Consider the following 20103-nt stretch of genomic DNA (forward strand, 5'->3'; position numbering starts at 1 on the left):
TGTTTATGGTGGAGTAATGTATAAATGGAGACTAACAGGAGAGAAGAATGTTAGCCTTAAGATGAAGGATTGGCTTTTGAATATTAAATGAGTACTTGTTAAACAGGGCAGGAGTTATACCCTTTTTAATATGAAAAATAGCTCTGGAAGTAATTACAGCAACATTAACATGATTATTCTTTATGACTATCATAACCGATGTGTAACAAAAGAAATTAAGGGATTTTTAAACAGTTTTATGTTTGGCACATTCTTGCTCACTCTGCCTTTCCTGTCTCTAAAAAGGTTAACGAGAGTATTTACATGACCTTAACAAACCCCATGATATGCAACACTCCTCTAAAGTGATTTCCATATGTGAAAGGCAGATATAACAGTCTAAGGTGGTAGGTGGACTGATGTGAAAATAACCAAGAGTGTCTTTTCTGTTGCCTACAATCCAACAAAATGGTAACACTTATGGTAAATTCACAGGTTGCTCCTTAAATGTCCAGCCAAATGGCACATTACGGCCAAATAGCATATTAAAGGGAATTAAACACATTATATTCTCCATTTTAGTTATCATTTCTAGTACTAAAAAACACAAATACTATGTGCATAACTCTTATGCAGTATGATGTGTACCAAGGTTTACTTTTATGCAATTAGAAAAATGTAATTATAAAATAAATCCACGTACTCCTTCAACGTAATGCAATAAAGGGAATGGCATTGCTGTGTCTGAGTGGTAAAAAGCCTCCCTCTCTCTGACTTCCATGAGATGACTGTTTGTCCCAAAAGGATGCTACATGTGACAGATCCCACCTCCTCCTGCCAAAGACACTTGGTGTGTTGGCATCCTCACTCTGTATTAAAGTGCTCCAGAATTAATGAGCAAATTTGACTTGCCCTAGCTCACAAGTACAAGTACCTTATCCGAAAGCAGACGTAGGGAAAAGCTGAACCTCATTTAACAGCCCCCCAAAGATCTAAGAAGCGATTTGTCATTCCTTTCTGATTTTTTAAAAGAGACTCTATTATGCTTTCGGGGTTTTCACTTTACTGTAGTGTGTTATACGGGTTTTTGTGCATATAAATGGTCTGTAAAGGCTAAAATCCCAGAGTTCCCTCCAGAGGGAGTTTCTTTCACACAATCCTTAGATTCCTTCTGTACTATAGTGACACCACTATGTATGCACTAAAGCTTTCTATTGGCTAGCGCTTGTACATTTTGTATGTGATAAACTAAGGGGCGGGATATTTTTTGACCAATCAGAACAGAGCCGGCCAGCTAACCAATCCCAGCGGAATGGGCTCTGGTTTCAGACAAAGGGTGGAAAGAGGTGCTGCAGCACAGGCAGTATGAGAAAAATAAAAATCATTTTGAACATTAAAGCACGTAAACATGTCAGAGGAGAAGCACACAATAAAATATGAAAACCTATATGAGCATAAAAGGGCCCCTTTAACAATATTTCATGAATATAAATCAATGTTCATTCTGAAGGGATAGGAAAATCTATTTAAAGAAAAAACTGACATCAGAGATAATATTAAACATGTAGTATTCATAAAAGCATATAGGAAGTTATATAGTTTGCATGGATTAAACAAATCCGCTAATTAAAAAAGTAGATATTGGCTGGTAAATGTCACATTTGCATGATTTCAAAAGTCAAAATTAAAAAAGTAAGGCAAACAAAGGTATCCATCAATGTTGAAATTTGCTTTAATGCAATAATCTTGTTTGTTTAATAAAACTTGATTTAAATGGTACTCCTTTTCCTCTCCACTAAGGAGACGGAGTTTATCTATGAACAGACCTTTTCAAATAGGCCCGAGGCCAAGAAACAACTAATTAGATTTTGGTGATGATCCAGATCTGAAATTTCCACTTTGAGACGATTATTGGATTTTAGCCAGAAATAGGGATTAATAGTTAAAACATCATATCATGGGACTTCAATCCAAATCCTAGCACGTTTTAAGGATCAAGAAATCAATTAAGTGTTTTTAAATGCTGACTTTGGACAGAAAATGGGGAATTAGACTTTTTTTTAGGTTTTGCCCCTCTAGTTTATTTTAACGTCAATATTCTCCTCCCACAAATTTGAGGAAGATGTTTGTGTACCTCCAGCTTTCATGTGAAATACTAAAAGTTGTTCACTGTCATTATGAGCCCATACTCAGTAAAAGAGCAACCGGTGCTACCTTAAGGTTGTTGATCCATCTTGTTAAATTATATCTTTATCCTGCAGGTGTATACTGCAGGTCAATATATAGGAGGAAGAAAAACACGAAGAGGAAAATATTCCTCAGTCTGACTCAAAACAAGTCTGCAATATGTCTGACCATGAAGTGACAGGGAGGGGACATGGTTCATACTGAGATGATGATTAAAAGTAATGCTCACATTGCTAGTAAACACTGGTCTGGGAGAAAAACATTCCAAATCAGTGTTCGGAAGGATGCCATCCCAAAACCCTTTGGTAGAAGTCATGCGATAAGATCACAGAATTTTGAGTTGGAGCCTTTGATCTGCGACTTAAAATGAGTCCAGTGCTGTTATACACTGCAGTACCTAATTATTTAATAATCAAATATTCATTTCGGGGAGTCCTGACACCGAGGTATCTTGACTTGTAACAATTTGAAATATTTTAACTACTATTGTAAATGTTAGTTCAACCTCAGAGGGGCTCGCTGACACAACAGGCAACACATCTGTGACTGGACTGAGAGATAAGGCCGCCATGCATATTCATGGAGCCCATGCCGAGAAGATATCAAAGGCTGAACACTATCACTTAGACACGCATTAAGGGCACAGCTGAGTCGTGCGTTATAGCAGAAATACAGCAACCCTACCTACAGTACTTTATATGTGCACGTGCAGATGTAAACTCAAGCAATCTCAGAAAGTAGACTTTTGCTATGATATCGTTATCACAGAGAGACAGACAGCTTATACTGTGACTCCATAGCTCCCAATGCAGGTTATCTTTAAACAACCAGAGAAACAGCTGTGCAACCACAGCTTCAGGCCTCTTTAATCCCACAGATCAGTGTGCATCAAGCCTGCTGTCACGTTTATCGAGACAGAGGGAAAAGGAAATGGACAGGGAAGTAATCACACAACCTTAAAATAAATGAAAAATACAACCCTAAATCCTTATAATAAAAACCACATCATTGCAACAAAAATTGTGAATATTTTATAAACTGGTTTTATCCTTTTTAAGGCTCACTTCTCATAAACTTCATCATCCCAAATGTATACAGTAACTGCAGTCTTTTATTTGGCCCACTAAAGGTTGGTGTGGCACACTGTCCTATTATGTGCATACTGTGAGGTTACAGAGAACCTCAATGAGGGGGAGCAATAAAGTCCATCTTGTTAACTAAATAAAATCCAAAGCATAAATATGAGTATATTCTCATGCATCTCCAGTAATGTTATCTTGTAAACACAGCTGGAGCCTTGCACTTCCAACCCAGTTATTTTAATTTATATGAAGACACACACACACACACACACACACACACACACACACACACACACACACACACACACACACACACACACACACACACACACACACACACACACACACACACAGACACACACACACACACACACACACACACACACACACGAGTTTCACCTTTAATAGCTGTAAGCACAGCCACTGCGACGACAGGGAGCAATGATCGGAGGGGAAAGTTGAGCATCATTTCTTCAGAGTTGCAGGTTGTCCTGCTCCCTCCGGTTGGGTGAAATAAAGTGATGAGAGCAAATCACTACATTGTCTGATGTCCTAAAGTAACTTCCCCTGACTGAAGACGACAACAAAAATGGCGGTTTACTTCCTTATCCACATCAATCTTCAATCGGAATAGGTTTGGAATGTGTGCAATCTCCTTTCGCTTCCTCTGAATGATGAGAGAGAGGTTTTCCTCCGGGAGCGCACTGCTCGAGCTGGCACGCTATGACAGCAACAGGCACGGCTATTCCCATGACAGAAATCGGTAAACATGTGGCCTCGGTCAGATTAAGCAGACCCACGTGGGTAATCGCCGGTAGGGAAGCGCTGCGAGCAAATTAAATGCACATGAGGTCAGGGGGATCAGTGGTTTCTCCAGCAGTCATTAAAAATGTTGAATTAACAAATTAATCATATTATTCTGGGCTGAAGGCGGATGTTTCTGCATCAACACATAATAATAATAATAATAATAATAATAATAATAATAACAATAATAATAACAATAATAATAATAATAACAATAATAATAATAATAACAATAATAACAATAATAATAACAATAATAATAATATAAATAAAATGCATAATAATAACATAAATAAAATGTATAGTAATAATTACAACAACAACAACAACAACAATAATAATAATAATAAAAGTAGTATTTGTATTTTTCATCATTAGTATTTATATCATTTTTTGTTTTCTTTATTATTTATATAAAAATAAGAAAAAGGTTATTTATGTTTTGATATTTGGAAAAAAAGACGTATGTCCTCCCTGCATTTATACACTTTTGTCTTTTTATATATTTATATGCTATTTTTAAATGTATTCTAAGAAATGTACAGATGTTCATAATAAACTCAGAAGGCCTTTGTATTAATCGCGACTTTACATAAGCCAGTTTTTGTGAAAAAACAAAGTTTAAAGCAGGTTTTGCCAGCTGTCAGCTGCATATTCTCAGTTCACAGCGTCACGTGGATCATGCTGTGTAGGATGGAGCAGATGGAGGAAGGCACTATAACTGAAGCCTCTTGGTGTCACAGCACACTCATGGTTTGGCAACAACAGATAAGCATCACTCATGCTAATTCCACTTTAGTCTTTTATGAATCCTCCATAGGTTTATGGACAATTTGAGATCACTTCACTATGAGTCCACAGTTCAAATAAAGTAAAGTAAAACTGTTTCTGGGCTACATCAGGCCTTCGGGCCACATTTAATATCTTAACACCACTGGTTAATGATGTTTCTCTTTATTATGTCTATCACTTTATCTGCCTTGACCTAATATCTCACACACTCATTACAAGGAGGTACACTGAGCATTAGTGTGACTTCAAAGCCTGTACTGGAATAGTATGGTGTCTTGTTGCAGTGTGCCCTACCACCAGGGAGACTTAATATGAGCAGTTTCGTGTCTCAGAGGGGGGTTATGTAGTTTGAGCATGCGGTTCTGCACTGCGACATTGGGGTACATGTTCGTGCTGGCAGCAAATTTACACTTTAAAAGTGTTTTACGAGTTTGGTCAGACTAGTCTTCTCTTTTCCACCCTCCAACATCCCCCTAAATACCTGTTCAGTGAAACTAATTTGCTACTCTAGCAGGAAATGTTTGCCAAAATAACCTACTTTTCCCACTGCCTCAATACCTGTTGTATTGCAAGATGGCACCAGTTCCAAGGTGACAGCATTATGCATGCATGTATCATTGGCAAATACAATTTTTCTCCTGACAGCAGTGGCTGATTAAAACAAATGTGTGCCTTAGAGAGACATCCAGGGATCTCTAAATGCCAAGAAAACTTTGTAGAACTAATGGAGCTGGTATTATCGCAGGAAAGGGGCTTGATTTTACTGTACACAGTGCTGTAGTGTTTGCAGTGCAGGGTTAGTACTTGCCTTGCATTTGAAGCCTCTGAGCTTTAATTTGAGCGGTTTGTCTGCGGTTTTGGCTGGATGAGATTATTAAAGCTGACAGTGGCAGAGGCCACCGACTATTGAGTCTGGGAACCCCTCCAGATCTCAGTTGTTGTTCCAGATTCGTAACCTGCTGCTGCTGCTGCTGCTGCTGCTGCTGAAGCTGCTATTAGAGATGACGGAGAGGTAGCCCAATGCACCATGTGTGACTACAATACCCGATATAAAGCAGGCGGCATGTGGCTCCAAGGTTTTTGGAGGTCATTATGTGTGTTTCTACATGGATCAAGATCTAAATCCATGTAGAAATGTTCAATTTTTATCTAAAACAGGAAGCAGTTGTTCATTGAGCTGCTCGCACAGGTAGAAAATAACCTCAGTGACAACGGTTTCAAGCATTAGCTGAGTCAGAATTCACAAAATAGACCATGTAGTCTTTTTAGGCACCTGCAGGGTGACTAGGGATGGCAATGTCAGCCACTCTCTCCCAGACTGCAATATGTCAACAACTATTAGATGGGTTGCCATGGAATTTGGTGCAGATGTTCATGTCCCCCTCAGGATGAATTGTAAATGATATTATTATATGACTGCGAGAGTCCAATAATAAAACAGTCATATTACATTAGAGTTGCTTTTTGTTCATTTAAACCAGGACAGGTTACATCATACCTCCATCTGGAAGTTGACAGCTAGGTTATCCATGACCTGACTCCGCACTGCACACCTGGGCGATCACAGCTTTTAACCTTTACTGACAGTAATCCAGCTCAGTGATGGATATTGAGCTACAGCAATTTTCCATCTTAATAATCCCATTGTCTTAACTTTCATCAATCAATCACACAAGGATTAAATCAACACTTCTCAATGCCATCCCCATGACGCTGCAGGTGTGGACAGGAATATAATATTAGAAGAAAAGGTGAATGAAGAATACCATTGAAAAGCCCTCTGAATGTAACATAATAAATGCTTCTGTATTCTCTACTCTCCAGGGTGTGATAGAGTCCAGTCTCTGAACATAAAGATACTGTTACGCCAGTGTAGCACTCAGCACTACAGACAGCCAGCCAGCAACACTGAGGTGCTGTAGCTCTGATGGCTCTCCAGCCAAGTTCCATGTGAGCGTCTCCAACTTTTGAGCAACTCAAAAGGAATCACCAAGGTGAAGCGGATGCCCTGGCTTCTTCTCTTTGCTGACGTCAAGCTACATTCCTCAGCTGGTGACGAACGACTGCTGTCCTCTGAGTTCCGCCACGATAAACATCAGTTTTCCACGCCGGCAGGGGGCTGCGAATGAGTTACCGGCCAGGTGGTACATCCTCTCCCCGGCAGCCAGCCCTCAGAGTGCAAGGTGAACAGGTAAGAGGCTTGCTGCAGACCTCCTGCTGGGAAACAGATTACTGTTGGAGCGGCTGTATGGACACACTTGTGAAGTATTCAGTGGGATCCTTTTTTTTTGTGGAAATGCTGGAAAAAGGAATTATGTAACAGTGCACAGCTCCAGGTCATTTTGAGAAATCTTGCTTGTGTCACGCCTTTTCAGCTTGCAAATACCTTTATTGTATTTTACTAACTCAAGGCTGGATTCTTTTCATGTACAGCAGCTGGATTCATGCCATTTGCAGAGCTGGGAGAAATACTCAGATCTTGTTCTTAAGTAAAAGTAGAAGTACCAGAGTGTAGGTATACTTTTACTCCAGGTGTAACTAAAATCTGATTTATGTGTTGATAATATTCGACATCATTAATCCAAATCTGCGTAGTCACTAAAGGTATCAATTTAATGTAGTGGAGTAAAAGTACACCATTGACCTCTGAATTGTAGTTAAGGAGAAAGCTGCATAACATGGAAATACTCAAATAAAGTAGGCCTACAAGTACTTCAAAATTGTACTTAAGTACAGCACTTGAGTATATCTTGTCCAGCAGTGGCTCACTCAGTAGGGGCTTGGACTGGGAATCGTAGGGTCGCCGGTTCAAGTCCCCAAACAGACTTGAAATATGGAAAGTGGACTGCTACTTGGCGAGGTCCCAGTTCACCCCTGCTGTGGTGCCCTTGAGCAAGGCACCGGACACCTCCAATCCCCCCTCCCCATTGCTCCCCGGGCGCTGCACGATAGCTGCCCACTGCTCCTAGTACTAGCATGGGTTAAATGCAGAGGACTAATTTCCCTGTGTGTGCTCTGCTGTGTGCATGTATGTGACTAATAAAGAGGGTTTCCTCCTCCAATTCTATCTATCTACTTAGTTACTTGTCACCTCTGGCCATACTGTTACAAAAATCAATATTTGCAAGCTAAAAATGTGTCTATGTCCAAATGAAAACAACAAAAAGGTAATAAAATACAAACATAAAGTCATCTACTTTAAAGAAAAGGGAGGGTTAATAGAGGCCCAAAGGTTATTTTTGCCTTCTGGCCCCTCACGCTAGTTGTTCCGGCCCTGTAAGCATCTACAGAGGAATATAAAACATATCAAATGAAAGCAGACAGTTACAATATTCAAAGCCTTTTGCTGTTCCATGCACGTACCCTGTTACCTTCTCTACCACCTAGCTACTGTACGAGCTTAGGGAAGTTTTGAAAACGGTTCCCAGAGACTTCAAAAGAAATGTCCGACTCGCCTCTCGGTATATCAAAGTCAAATTAAAATATTTTACCTGAGAGATCCCTGCTGTGATTCTGGGGCAGAAGGGTCAAATGGATATTGAGTGTTTAACTGGCACTCTGGGGTTTTGTGAAATATTCAAAAAGGCCAGCAGAAGATGGATGTCTCCTTATGCACCCCCCTCCAGTGTCACGACGGGCGGGACGAAAGAGAGTGATAGAGAGGTTACAACTGGCAAGAATTTTAAACACCCAATGGCCCTCGGGAACTCCACAGACTTACAGCTCAATATAGATCTGTTGGATAGCGAGGGGAAATAAGGCCAAGGAGGAGTGGGAGGGGAGATAGTGGATAGGGGAGGGGGGGGAAGGAGAGGGGAAGGAGAGAGGGAGGATGGAGAGGAAGCAGGGCAAATATATTAGAAGCTACAAAACAAATATTCATTGATTCACAATTTCAATCTCCTTTCTCTGTCACCTCCCTGAGAGCTCAACAGGGGATTCAGCATAATCCCCCCTGAAACACTGCCGTGTTCTCTCAGTGATCTCCCAGTGTTCTGTTTCTCTCCTGCTTAAATTAACATTTAAAATAAGCAAATGGTAAACAGAAATATGCATGTACAGTATAGGAGTGTATAAAAAGTAACAGGAAGCTGAGATTAAAGATGCACTTTTGAGTCCTACAGACTTTTTATTATGTGGATTTTTTGTTTTTGTGCCTGTGGTGACTGTTGACATCAGCAAATGTTGAAATTAGGCAATTATATACATCGATGAGAACTAGGTTTGCCACTTTCTGAATCACATCCGTCAGTGTGAATGCCGTGCCCACGATCACAGACTCAAACAGAGAAGCACTGCTGCCCTCCGGAGGACTCTGGTGTACCAGCACCGAGAAATGTGAATAAAAAGACTGTGGGAAATCAAATGAAATATGTGGTATTATATAATGGCTGTCTTTGCGATGGTTATTTGTTTTTGTGCACAATTCTCTCAGAATCAGTTGGCCTTGTTTTAAGTGTTTACTGCCTTGGTGGACAGGAAGTTTGGTGAAATGGAGAAATAAATATATTCATTCACTTACTGTGAGAGAAATAATGATTGATTGGTTGGATGTATCTTTACTGATCTAAACTTACATTAATGAAATCCAAGAATCTTAGTTGCATATCGAACTTTATAAAAACTCTAATAGAAATGTCTATTTCACAGTTTTTCCACACTTTTCACTCAGGAAGACTTTAAAGCCATGGCTGGGAGTCTGAATCTGTCACTTCAGATCTAATTTAACCACACTTATTTCTTATTGTTGTCAAATGCATTTTTAAAATAAATAATTAATAAATAAATCTAATTTTACTGACAGTTTTTTCTCACGGATGTAATGACAGACATGATATGATTGATTTAGTGAATGAGAGGCTGCTACTAGACAGAAAGAATATTACCTTCGGAAAAACATCTTATCGAGTACAGGGAAACATTTGATCAATATGCATATCAAATCATATAATTTGCATTGTCCTCATCAATATCCCCAGAAGACTATCATGTGTTTTTGTCATCTGTTAATGAAAGTGATTTTTTTTAAACTATAATTTAGATATATTCCATACTTCACTTATTGCAGCTGTCATGATTAAATCAGACAAATAGTGGGTGCTCCATCAAGCCACCTATACCGACCGATACTAAGTGAAGCTGCTGAAAATATGGTCTATTTTTGTGCTGTTCTGAGTGTACTCTGTGCTGTAATTACTCGAATATGCACATATAAAGCTCTGGAATACATGTTTTTCTGCATCCATTAGCACACTATTCACAAGCCTAGTTACCTAGAAGAGCCAAAGAAAAGATCAATTGTTTAGCTGTGAAAAGATGAGACCTTGGCAATGGTGTCTGACATTGATTCTAATATAAAAACACAGGTGTCTAAAATATGCTCATTCGGGGATGTATTCACATATATGATGATGTAACTTCAGCTTCATTTATTATATCAGATGCTGAAGTGCATGTCTATCTTTCCAGGATATGAAATATTGTGTCTTAATGTGAATTAATCATGAAGCTTTAACAGTATTGATAATGTCATATTACGATGGTTTCTTAAAGTAAGACACGAATACTGTTTATATCACTATTACAATTCCCCAGTAGATACAGACATAAAGACAATTATTTTTGCACTACAATTTTTCTGAAATGTTATGTTTTGTGTCTCCAATGTATGCATTATATTTTTAGGATTTGATCATTTGCTTTAAAAATAATTAAACTGTGGAAAAAGCAAACTATTGTCATTTTGTAGGTATATAATAATCAGTATTGTTTCACTTTTTAAATCAGTCATACTGTAAACAACCTTAAAAAAAACTGAATTTTCGCAATATTCATTCAGGATCAAATGCTATTAAAAATCAGGCCATGAATATGATGTATATATTATTTAAAGCTCTTGTAAAAACCTTCAGAATATACATAGATAGGAATGAAACAGGAACGATTTGTGTATTTAACTGAAGTAAGGGTTTCTGGTATTTATTTGTATACAGGGTAAACAAATATAAGACAAAGTTGAAGACTGACATGAAGATGATTAATATTTGTTTTACAAGTTCTCGGAAATGTTTTTGTTCAAATAAGCGAGTGAGGCATTATTTGATGCGTTCTTTGGTCAACTAAGGAGATATCTAAAGACCCAAATAGACAAAGTTATTCAAATACAATTTTGCTTTTCACTTTCAGAATTGTCCAGTCCATAAAAAGACTGATGTGTAACTCCAGTAGGTCCCCAGAGAACATGGATATTCGTGTCGCCTACTAACATTTGTTTTTAAAGGGTCAGAAGCGCACAATATTTCCTGCTGTCTTAAACACATCGTCTGGCCTGTCCCCTCCAGTGAAAACAAGACACACACGAATGAATGTGGACAAGGCATTTCTAAAAAATATCAAATTTAATTTGGTTATAAAAGTTGAATTTTTTCACATGCACACCCACACATAATGAATCACCATAAATACTGTCCAATGATTTCTCTTAGCCTTTTTTTTTTCTTTTTTGAACCTTTGATTCACAAAGCAAGCACATACGGTGGACCGATACATCTGATTAAAAGGGCACTATGGAGAATGCTCGCAGTCTGTTACAGGGAGAGGAACTCTCAGTGCACTAACAAAAAGGCTGTCGTAAAATCAAGTAGAAACATTAAGAAATTATCTACAAATGGATTAAAAGTACAAAAGAGCTACAGCGTTCAGAGTCACTACACCCATTCACGAGTGAATGATTTTGGTATTGGGACACCATGTTGACGAAGTGTGTAACTTTATGATGAGAAAATAAACACAACCAGCCAAACCTTTCTTACATTCCATTTTGGCAAAACCCTCACTTGTCATTGCCTTTAATCAACAATATGAATAAATAATGAGGAGAAAGAAGCAACTCGACATGAGGAAAACTGAAGATTAATCTGATATATTATAAAAACTAAGCAGAGATAGACGTTTTCAATTTATTAAAGCTATACGACATACTATCCCTCCAGTTAGAGCACCACAACACACATAATGTTGGAATTCTTTCAGTAATCCAAGTTGCATTATTTCTATAATCTTGTATAATTTACACACACACACAATAATCCTCTAAAGTAAGAACAAACTGAGGGATTTGGGTTGTGTTCAGGTCCCAGATAAATATGTTTGAATAATTTGCTGGGACTTAGATATGAAATCAGTGTGTCCATCATGTTTGCATTATAGTTTAAATGATATTAAAGTTCAGTGTTGTTTTTCGTCGCATTTTGGAGCGACTAATCAAAACTTTATTTGATTTCCAAACTGAAGGCTTTGCAATTTAGTGAAAACCAGCAAAAACTATTAAAAAGTTGTTTGTCTGGCAATGTTGAATTCAAATCAAGTCAAAAACTATTTAATAATAAATGCTGTCACTCAGTTTCAGTAATCGACCTTAATTAAAATGTCAGTATTGTTCTCACTTGATGCAGCGTCATCTATCTTGTAATTGAGACAAATGTTGGAGCTTTTTGAATTGACAATATATGAGAAACAGCAATGGTAGGCAGTCAGTGTGACAGTCTGCAGAATGTTTAGTGCTTTTGACTGACCTGATGACATTTCTCGGTGCAAATCTTGTGGGATTATCCAAATAGGTTTGCTTCTTTCTAAATAAATGAAACTCGGCAGTCTCCAGAGTTTGAGTGCATGTGCTTATTTCATAAGTAGGTAAATTATCCAAGATCATAGGAATAAAATGTGTTCTTTACCACAATCCCTATAATATATACTCCTTATGTTCTGTGAGTAAAAGTCATGTAGAGAATAATGGTTACCAGATACAAAATGTTAAATCATTCTAGATTCCTCTTTAACTTTGCCGGCTATATCAACATGAGACATCAAAACTGAACAGTGCACAGGCAATGGAGGTAGCAGCACATCACTAAATCACAGGACCAATGAATGCATGACCTCTCCTCTCCAGAAAATAAATGAAAAGTGAACATGAAACATGAGCGGTGCAAAACATGAACGGCCTCACATACTCGCACACACAGGCACACAACACATCTTTAACCAATCAAAAACCACCTTTGTGCAATAGGAAGACAGACACAAAATGTAGTCTTTAGAACTAGGCGTTTCATGACAGTTTGACAGCGAGGACAACAAACACTTCTGCTCTTATTTAACTCTCAGAGAAGACAAGTCATGAAACAAAAAAAACCCTGGTGTGAATCAAACGAGGAATGTCACGCTCATATTGTTTTCATAAAGGCCACTGAGACAACTGAGCCACCCGGTGTCTCTGACGTGTAATGCCCTGTTGCCAATCTGATATACTTGTTAGAAAAAAATGCCTTTCATCACAGAAAAACTCCCCTCTGCTGAAACCACAGGTAGAAACAATTCAATTCCTCCCACATTATGCTACCGCCTCTCTATGATATTGCACTGAATAAAGCCTTTGTGTTAGCAGCCGGCATTACTTCACAGAATGCCTCGATAACAGTGTAGTCTTTTTTTTGTTTTTCTTGGAGGAGTATGGTCTCTGTTTCCTTGAAGTGGCAACATCAATACTCCACATAAATGTTTTTGTTTGCCTCGAAAAGAAAGAAACTGAGATGTAACCAGATGCTTGGTTTTCACAGCTACCCTGCTTGAAAGAAATTGGTTTACAATAAAGAAAAAACATGTCATGAAAATCCTAGTTTTTTTGTTTTTTTAAGTCATCCGTTGATTTAAAATACATCACAGTAATATGTTTTTGTGTCTGCAGGCGACCTCTCTTGATTTTGGCACTGCACTGTACATAATTTACTTGATTTGTATCCGTACATGAATAATTGTATCACTTGTTATATTAAAATAGGCTCACAGTCCATCCTCTCTGTCATGTGCTGTTGGATCAGAGTTGATTGCATGGATGCAATATACAGAGCCCGGCTTGTGTTCGCTCTTCCTTCTTATTTCACAGGAGAGAGTCTCTTCAGGAGCTTTTTCCCCTTGGAGAGGAGTCCTTTCTTCTTCTTGTTCGCCATGTCCTCATCCCGGGGGTCCCGGGGCTCCAGAGGGAGGCGGGGGCCCCTCGCAGGGCTGAGGGGTCTCATGGTGCCTGGGAGGAGGGGCCGAGCGATGGGGGACGGTGCTCGGACAGGCGTGGCGCCGTTGTCGACCGTGTCGGTGGTTTCTGTGGTGACCTGAGGAGAGAGGTGATGGGTGGAGGCATGGGGCGAGTTTACAAGAGAAGCAACACAATCACACTGCAGACCTATCCATACATCTGTCTATCTTTGTTTTCATCAAACCATTTGAAATAATCATTTTACCATTGGCTAACCATTAAGGGGAGCGATTCTGCCTTATTAGTTGGTTGTTAGAATTGATCAAATATCATTTTTTTATCTGAAAGGTTAATTCTCTCTCTTAATATTAGTAATGGCAGACGTGTCACATGACTGTCCACCACTAACGCGCTCTATAACTAAAACTACACAACAAAGAGAGGATTGTACACCCTTAACCTATTACTTGTGATAAGAATATTTACCAGCAATGTAGTGAAGTACATTTAGAATTAGATTTTTTCTTTTAGCTTTGGTTACGTTTTTTATAGTTCACATTGTAGTTTATATTTATATATTTCAGTGTCTATATTTTTGATTAGTCTTGTGTTTTATTTGGCTGGCGTCACTGCCCTGATTTACCCTTTGGGATGAAAGTTTTTAATCTATCAATCATAGTTTCAGAATGAATCACTTGTTGATATTCAATTCAAACACACACAAGTAGAAGTAGAGGAAACACTGAGGAAGAGGAAGAGGCATCAAACGTTGGGCACAACATCAGGACAGCACAAAGCCGGAGAGGAGTCCACCGTCAGAAGGCCAAGAGGGAACATACAGTACAATCATACAGAACAACACCCAGGGAGACAACTGTAGATACCAGGCTCCCCTCTAATGCAGCAGCTGTGCACTGTTAGCGTCTGTCAGCATCATTGGTGAGAAGATTGTATTATATTTTAAAAGTTCAGATTTAGTCTAGATAACTCAGACTGTGGTCCAAATTGTCGATGATGTGTCACAAAAAACACACTTTTGGTGACAAACTGATGCTTTTCTGTATTGTGAGGCTAAAATTGTTCATATTTTCACATTAGGAAATACAAACATGTACATGTAAAAATGTTGTATGTACACTCAAACCAGTATGAATTACATATTTCACTGATTTGACATGCCACTGTGAATAAAGAGGCAGTACAGAAACACTTGACAAGTGCTTCCATTATGTAAAGTGGCATTTCAAAAGCCTCTGTGTGTTACTCCAGCTGTGTGCATTAGAGCCCTGAGTTTGGTATCTCAAGTTGCAGACTTACTGTACAAGGCAGACAGAGCCATTTATGGTGTGAAATGAACAATCTTCTTCTGTTTGTTTGTTTAGTTTTGCCAAGCGGGTGAGGAAAAACAAAAAATAAATCAGATGTGGCAGCATAGTCACCGTTGCTAAAACCCACACCACTATGAAAACTGAAAACAACAACACCACCACACAAAGGAACACAGAGCGCAAAAAATAATGCTTTTAATATCCAATTTCTTCTTTTATTGTTCCATTGTAACAATACAGTATGGATGTATCAGTGCTGCGATTAGTTTTGTCTCTCGAGCTCAGAGCAAACATGGCATATCCACTGTCAACACGGCTGAAAAATAGATTTGATGTGTGTGCAATATACATAAAGAAACAAAGCCTCTTTTAAGGAAATACAGCAATCGAGCCAAGAAAGTTATTATAAAATGTATCAAGTTTGAAAAAGGCATGCTGTTCTGTCTTTTGTCATCTTTAAAGTATTCCCTCAAATCGTTTATTTCAGTGTCATTGGGTAGCCATTGTTATGTGTTTAATAAAGCACTTCTTATTATACACAATAACCACAATTTGATTTTGTGTTTCAGTGCAAAGAGGTACCAAATTATCTTGTGTAAGGAATGAGTCGAGCCTTTTTCAAGTCCTCCTTAACCAGTGCTACATGCATAAATCACCCGCAGAGCTCCCACAGTCTATCCTCCCTCTGTCCATGTCAGGCTTTGCTTCTTCCTTTCTCTGAGACTCAGAAAGGTATAAGCACTGGGTTTTTGTCCCCTTTTCCAAAGGGTGAGGAGGAGAGGAGGAGGAGGAGGGGGAGGAGGGATTAGTTTGTATAGAGTCACCACTGTCACCACATGGACGAACACACACAATGAACAGCACACAGACGGCAAGTGGAGGAAGCGAGAGACGGAAATCAAGAGAGAGGACGGAGGATGGATGAACACAGGGCCTAGCGCTGAGAGCGGCGATGATGGTGTACCCGTTTGCCCTCTGAGACACTGGCCGCAGAGTTGGCGGGGGGCCGGTTGGCAGGCTCTTCCTGGGGGTGGTGGGACGGGGTGTCGGTCAGATACACTTCCACGTCATCAGGCACTTCTTCCAGGAAGTTAGAGGGAACCAGACCGCGGTGGCCGTTGATCTCACCCTGGGGACGGCCATGAGGAGAGGACATGTTATGTCATGGCTATGCATAAATACGTTTCATGCCTCATACTTAATATGTACAGTCTGGCCTCTAGTTTCACTTAAATCGCCATCCAAAAGATCTTTCTTTTTGTTCTCCAAAATAAAAGCATGTAAAACTAATTTATAATAGGCATCTTTTTATAATTTAATTCCTAATTCCAAAGTACTTAAATTTGCAGGTTCAGGTTGTCCTTGCCAACTTTTACATTTGGTAAATTAAAAGTTTGCTTGACACTAATAACCCTGCCTGTAATCAATCAATGTTTAAACATTGGGAGTGACCACAACGAAGAGGCTTTAAGACGTCTGAGATCCAGAACAACACGTGTCCTGAGGTCACATTATAAATTGAAGCCAATCGTTAGGTTAAATAATGGTGCAGACTTTTTAAATGTACTTGAAGCAGTTTATCTTGAGGGTCACTTGGTGTTCCTGTTAATTTTCCTACAGGTGTTTTATCTGTAGTGTTCCTATTTGCTTCATTTAATTTTACACGTTGGTTTTATGCTCTCATGAATTTTAACGATCATGGATATCACTTTATACTTTTTGTTTTTTAATATTCTAAGCTCATCAAGACAAATTCCAATCACTCATGTTGATATAGCAATATATTAAAAAAAGTACTAAAACATTAAACCCCCTTCATGTCTGTATGGTACATATCAAGCCTTAGGAAGCAGCTAGTTAGCTTAGCTTCACATGGTGACTGGAAACGGAAAATAGCTAGGGCGAAACAAATATATTCTGCCTACCGGTCGCTCTAATAATAAAGATGCTGACAATTCCATTTTGTAAACATTAAAATAAACGAAATATTAAGTGTTGATCAGAAATGAAAACATGACCAAGCGGCACTCACATAATAGAATCCGTCTTCATCAATATCTCCAAACACAGCCATGATGTCACCAGCACAGAAGGTCAGCTCAGTCTATCAGGAGACAGAGAAACAGAGAGGGATATACAAGTAAGAAGATTCAAGTACAGTCAAATTGATTTTTGTTTTTTTGCAGCCCTTCTTGGATCTGTGTGTGTGTGTGTGTGTGTGTGTGTGTGTGTGTGTGTGTGGCAGTGAGGGATACCTCGACATCAACATTAGGGGAGCTTTCTCGGGGGTCATAGTCGTACAGAGCCACCATCCTCCGGGAGGCCTGATCTCGACGGAGGCCTCTTCTGTGTTGCTCTGGAAGCAAAAATGGAACAACAGTTCATATCGTGTTGTCATGCCCAGTTTAACCCCTCTGACTCTGAAGCAGTTCCATCACAGCAACAGATATATACGTGTTTGGAGGAGTGTTCCTGCATTGTACCTAATCTGTCCACGGGGGTGCTGAGGGGCAGGAAGCCCTGTTTGATGAGCTGGTCCATGGTCTCCTCGTCCTCAGCTCTGATCTCTGACACCATGTTACAGGGGATCAGCCCCATCCGGCCCCTCACCTCTGCCCTGTAGAACCCATCTGTGTCTTTATCACCGTACACCTGCCAGACAAGAGCCACAGAGTGAGGCTAAGCTCTCCCTAAACACACATAGTACTTATTTTATGGTAAGTGGATGTAGTTGATGTTAGCGATTTATAATTAAGTGATTTAAAATGTAACTCCCCCTTCGTCTGAGCCTAACTCTGTCCGATGCGTAATTTTGAAAAGCCCTCCTGTCATTAAAGGACATAAACAATTTTTTGTGGGTATATATTTCATGACGTAGGTCCCAACTGGTCTAATTTAGGTAAGCATTGCCCGATATAAAACATCAGATGGCGTGCTGAATACATTTCAAAGTCAACACAGGCAATGATGCGTGTCATTACAGTATAATAATATAATTTAGTTTACAGCCAGGGGAACAGTACCTACTACAAAAGACGTTTAGGGTTTTATGCACTATGCTGAAACACTGACCTACATTAACCAACAAATGTGTTTTGATTGTTGTACTGATAAAAACTAAAATTAAATGAAAGAAAGAAAAAAGATGCAAAGCTGAAGTGCCTAAGGTTTGATTGTCCATACCCTTGCAAATTAAAAAGCTAACCATTTTGAGGGTGAAGGGATTTTTAGAGAGCCGTATAAAACTGTATAGAATATACTTTTTGAAATGCAATAATATTATTACCCAATATTTCAGGATTGAATGTTTTTGTTGCAAGACAAACTGCAGCAAACAAGTTCCTCACAGTTTAAATTTACTTTCTAGATAAAATAAATGCAGAAATCAGAAGCAGTTCATTAGAGAATCTGTAAGCTCCCACCCTAATGATCTGCCCCTCTTTGAAGGGCAGCTCCTCGTCAGCTGCGTCTGGGTTTGGGGACATGGACAGAGGGTCGTAGTCAAAGAGGGCCACGAAGATCCGGAAGGACTCCTCCGGCTCCGACTCATCGTAGTATGTGGGGGAGCGGCGATCCCGATCCCGATCCCTGTATCCATCTTTGACACATTAAAGACAAACAAAATTCCATCATCCTGCATCACCAGAGAGAGCAACCTATGAATGTGATCAATACACAAAACAGCAGACATAGTTTGTGTATTTGTGTTCTGTCAAATTGTGATGTTTGGTTAGACAAGGAGCAGATTTAAGGGGTCAGAAACAAAACTAAAATCAGTTGGTGAGAAAACCTATTCTGAATGTAAGCATATACCACCTCTACGATGGAGTCCATATGTTTACACATTCATTTCTTAGTTAAAGAAAGTCAATGAGAGCATTTTTTTGTTTAAAACATCTTAATGATTTGTTAACATATTGTATTTCCCTGTATAACCATAACTGTGCTTGTAAGCATGAAGGAAGAAACCTGTGGTCAGTGAACAATTAAAAATCATTTACTAAAGCACACATGCAACCAGTCACAAACACACACGCATTAAATGTACTATTACATTTTTGTCTATTTTCTATGTTGGCATATGCATTGGGAGACAAATTAGGAGCAAGACAAACCATGGTGCAATGCACAGAATGTGATTCATGGACATGACACGACACCGGAATCACACAAGACTCTGACATGCACGCTAAAAGAAGCCTAATAAGAAAAGGCGCCTAAAGATAAACATAACAATCTATTTTCACTTCATTTAAAGACCAAACACCAAGTGAAATTCTGAGATTTAAAGCAAAATCCAAAACTTGCCACACATTGTCAACGCAGCAGCAAGAGTTCGACAACAGTGGAAGCCTGTCATTTATTTGAATTTGCCATTGCAGTTTGGAAAATGCAACAGCTTGCTGAGTGTTATACTGTAGAGGCAACGCTTTACTGTGGTGATTGGAAACACAAGCATGAAATGAAATGTATTGCTCCCAGTCAGGGATATGCCAACCTACAAAAGGTTTGGTTGTTGTATTCATTGGGTACTAAGAAATGTAAGGGACGACTGCATTTCCAACAACTGATATTTACAAACTTAAACGTGTCTAAAGGAAACAAGAAAGCAGTGAATGGTCAAATGTATTCACCCATGCATAAATGCTCTGAATAGGAGTGTAGTAGGTGTGGTTGTACCACAGAGGGGAGGGGTTTAGCAGGCATCTGTTCAGTGCAGTGAGTGAGGCATTCTCTGAGCAGTCAATGAGTCATTTATCATCTTAAACTGTGGAGACATTCACCCCAGACCCCAGGTATTTCCAACGGGTCCACCATTTCAGTGCAGTGCAGTCATGCTGTTCAACTGTAAGCATAATAATAACTATTATTATTTGAGACAGAGAAACAGGCAAGT

General features: G+C 39.2%; 2 protein-coding genes across 6 annotated transcripts in view; both read right to left on the bottom strand.

Moving 5' to 3' along the window:
• Positions 1 to 4014, bottom strand: part of LOC134868100 (transmembrane protein 132D-like) — a 31732-nt gene extending 27718 nt beyond the window's left edge. Inside the window, 1 exon segment of the mRNA XM_063888989.1 lies at positions 3648 to 4014. Within this exon segment, the coding sequence (XP_063745059.1) occupies positions 3648 to 3717 (70 nt within the window). The 5' untranslated portion in view covers positions 3718 to 4014.
• Positions 4015 to 10819: 6805 nt separating this feature from the next.
• The window catches only part of rimbp2a (RIMS binding protein 2a), a 55257-nt gene continuing 45973 nt past the window's right edge, over positions 10820 to 20103 (bottom strand). For all 5 annotated transcript variants that reach the window (XM_063888916.1, XM_063888915.1, XM_063888914.1 and 2 more), the window contains 6 exons: positions 18629 to 18804; positions 17690 to 17858; positions 17462 to 17562; positions 17239 to 17310; positions 16171 to 16335; positions 10820 to 14014 (listed from right to left, as the gene is read on the bottom strand). In XM_063888916.1, coding sequence (XP_063744986.1) covers positions 13781 to 14014; positions 16171 to 16335; positions 17239 to 17310; positions 17462 to 17562; positions 17690 to 17858; positions 18629 to 18804 — 917 coding nt within the window. In that variant the 3' untranslated portion in view covers positions 10820 to 13780. The remainder of the gene's footprint in view (positions 14015 to 16170; positions 16336 to 17238; positions 17311 to 17461; positions 17563 to 17689; positions 17859 to 18628; positions 18805 to 20103) is intronic.

Source organism: Eleginops maclovinus, chromosome 8 (genome assembly GCF_036324505.1).
Source record: "Eleginops maclovinus isolate JMC-PN-2008 ecotype Puerto Natales chromosome 8, JC_Emac_rtc_rv5, whole genome shotgun sequence".
In the NCBI taxonomy this organism is placed as follows: Eukaryota; Metazoa; Chordata; class Actinopteri; order Perciformes; family Eleginopidae; genus Eleginops; species Eleginops maclovinus.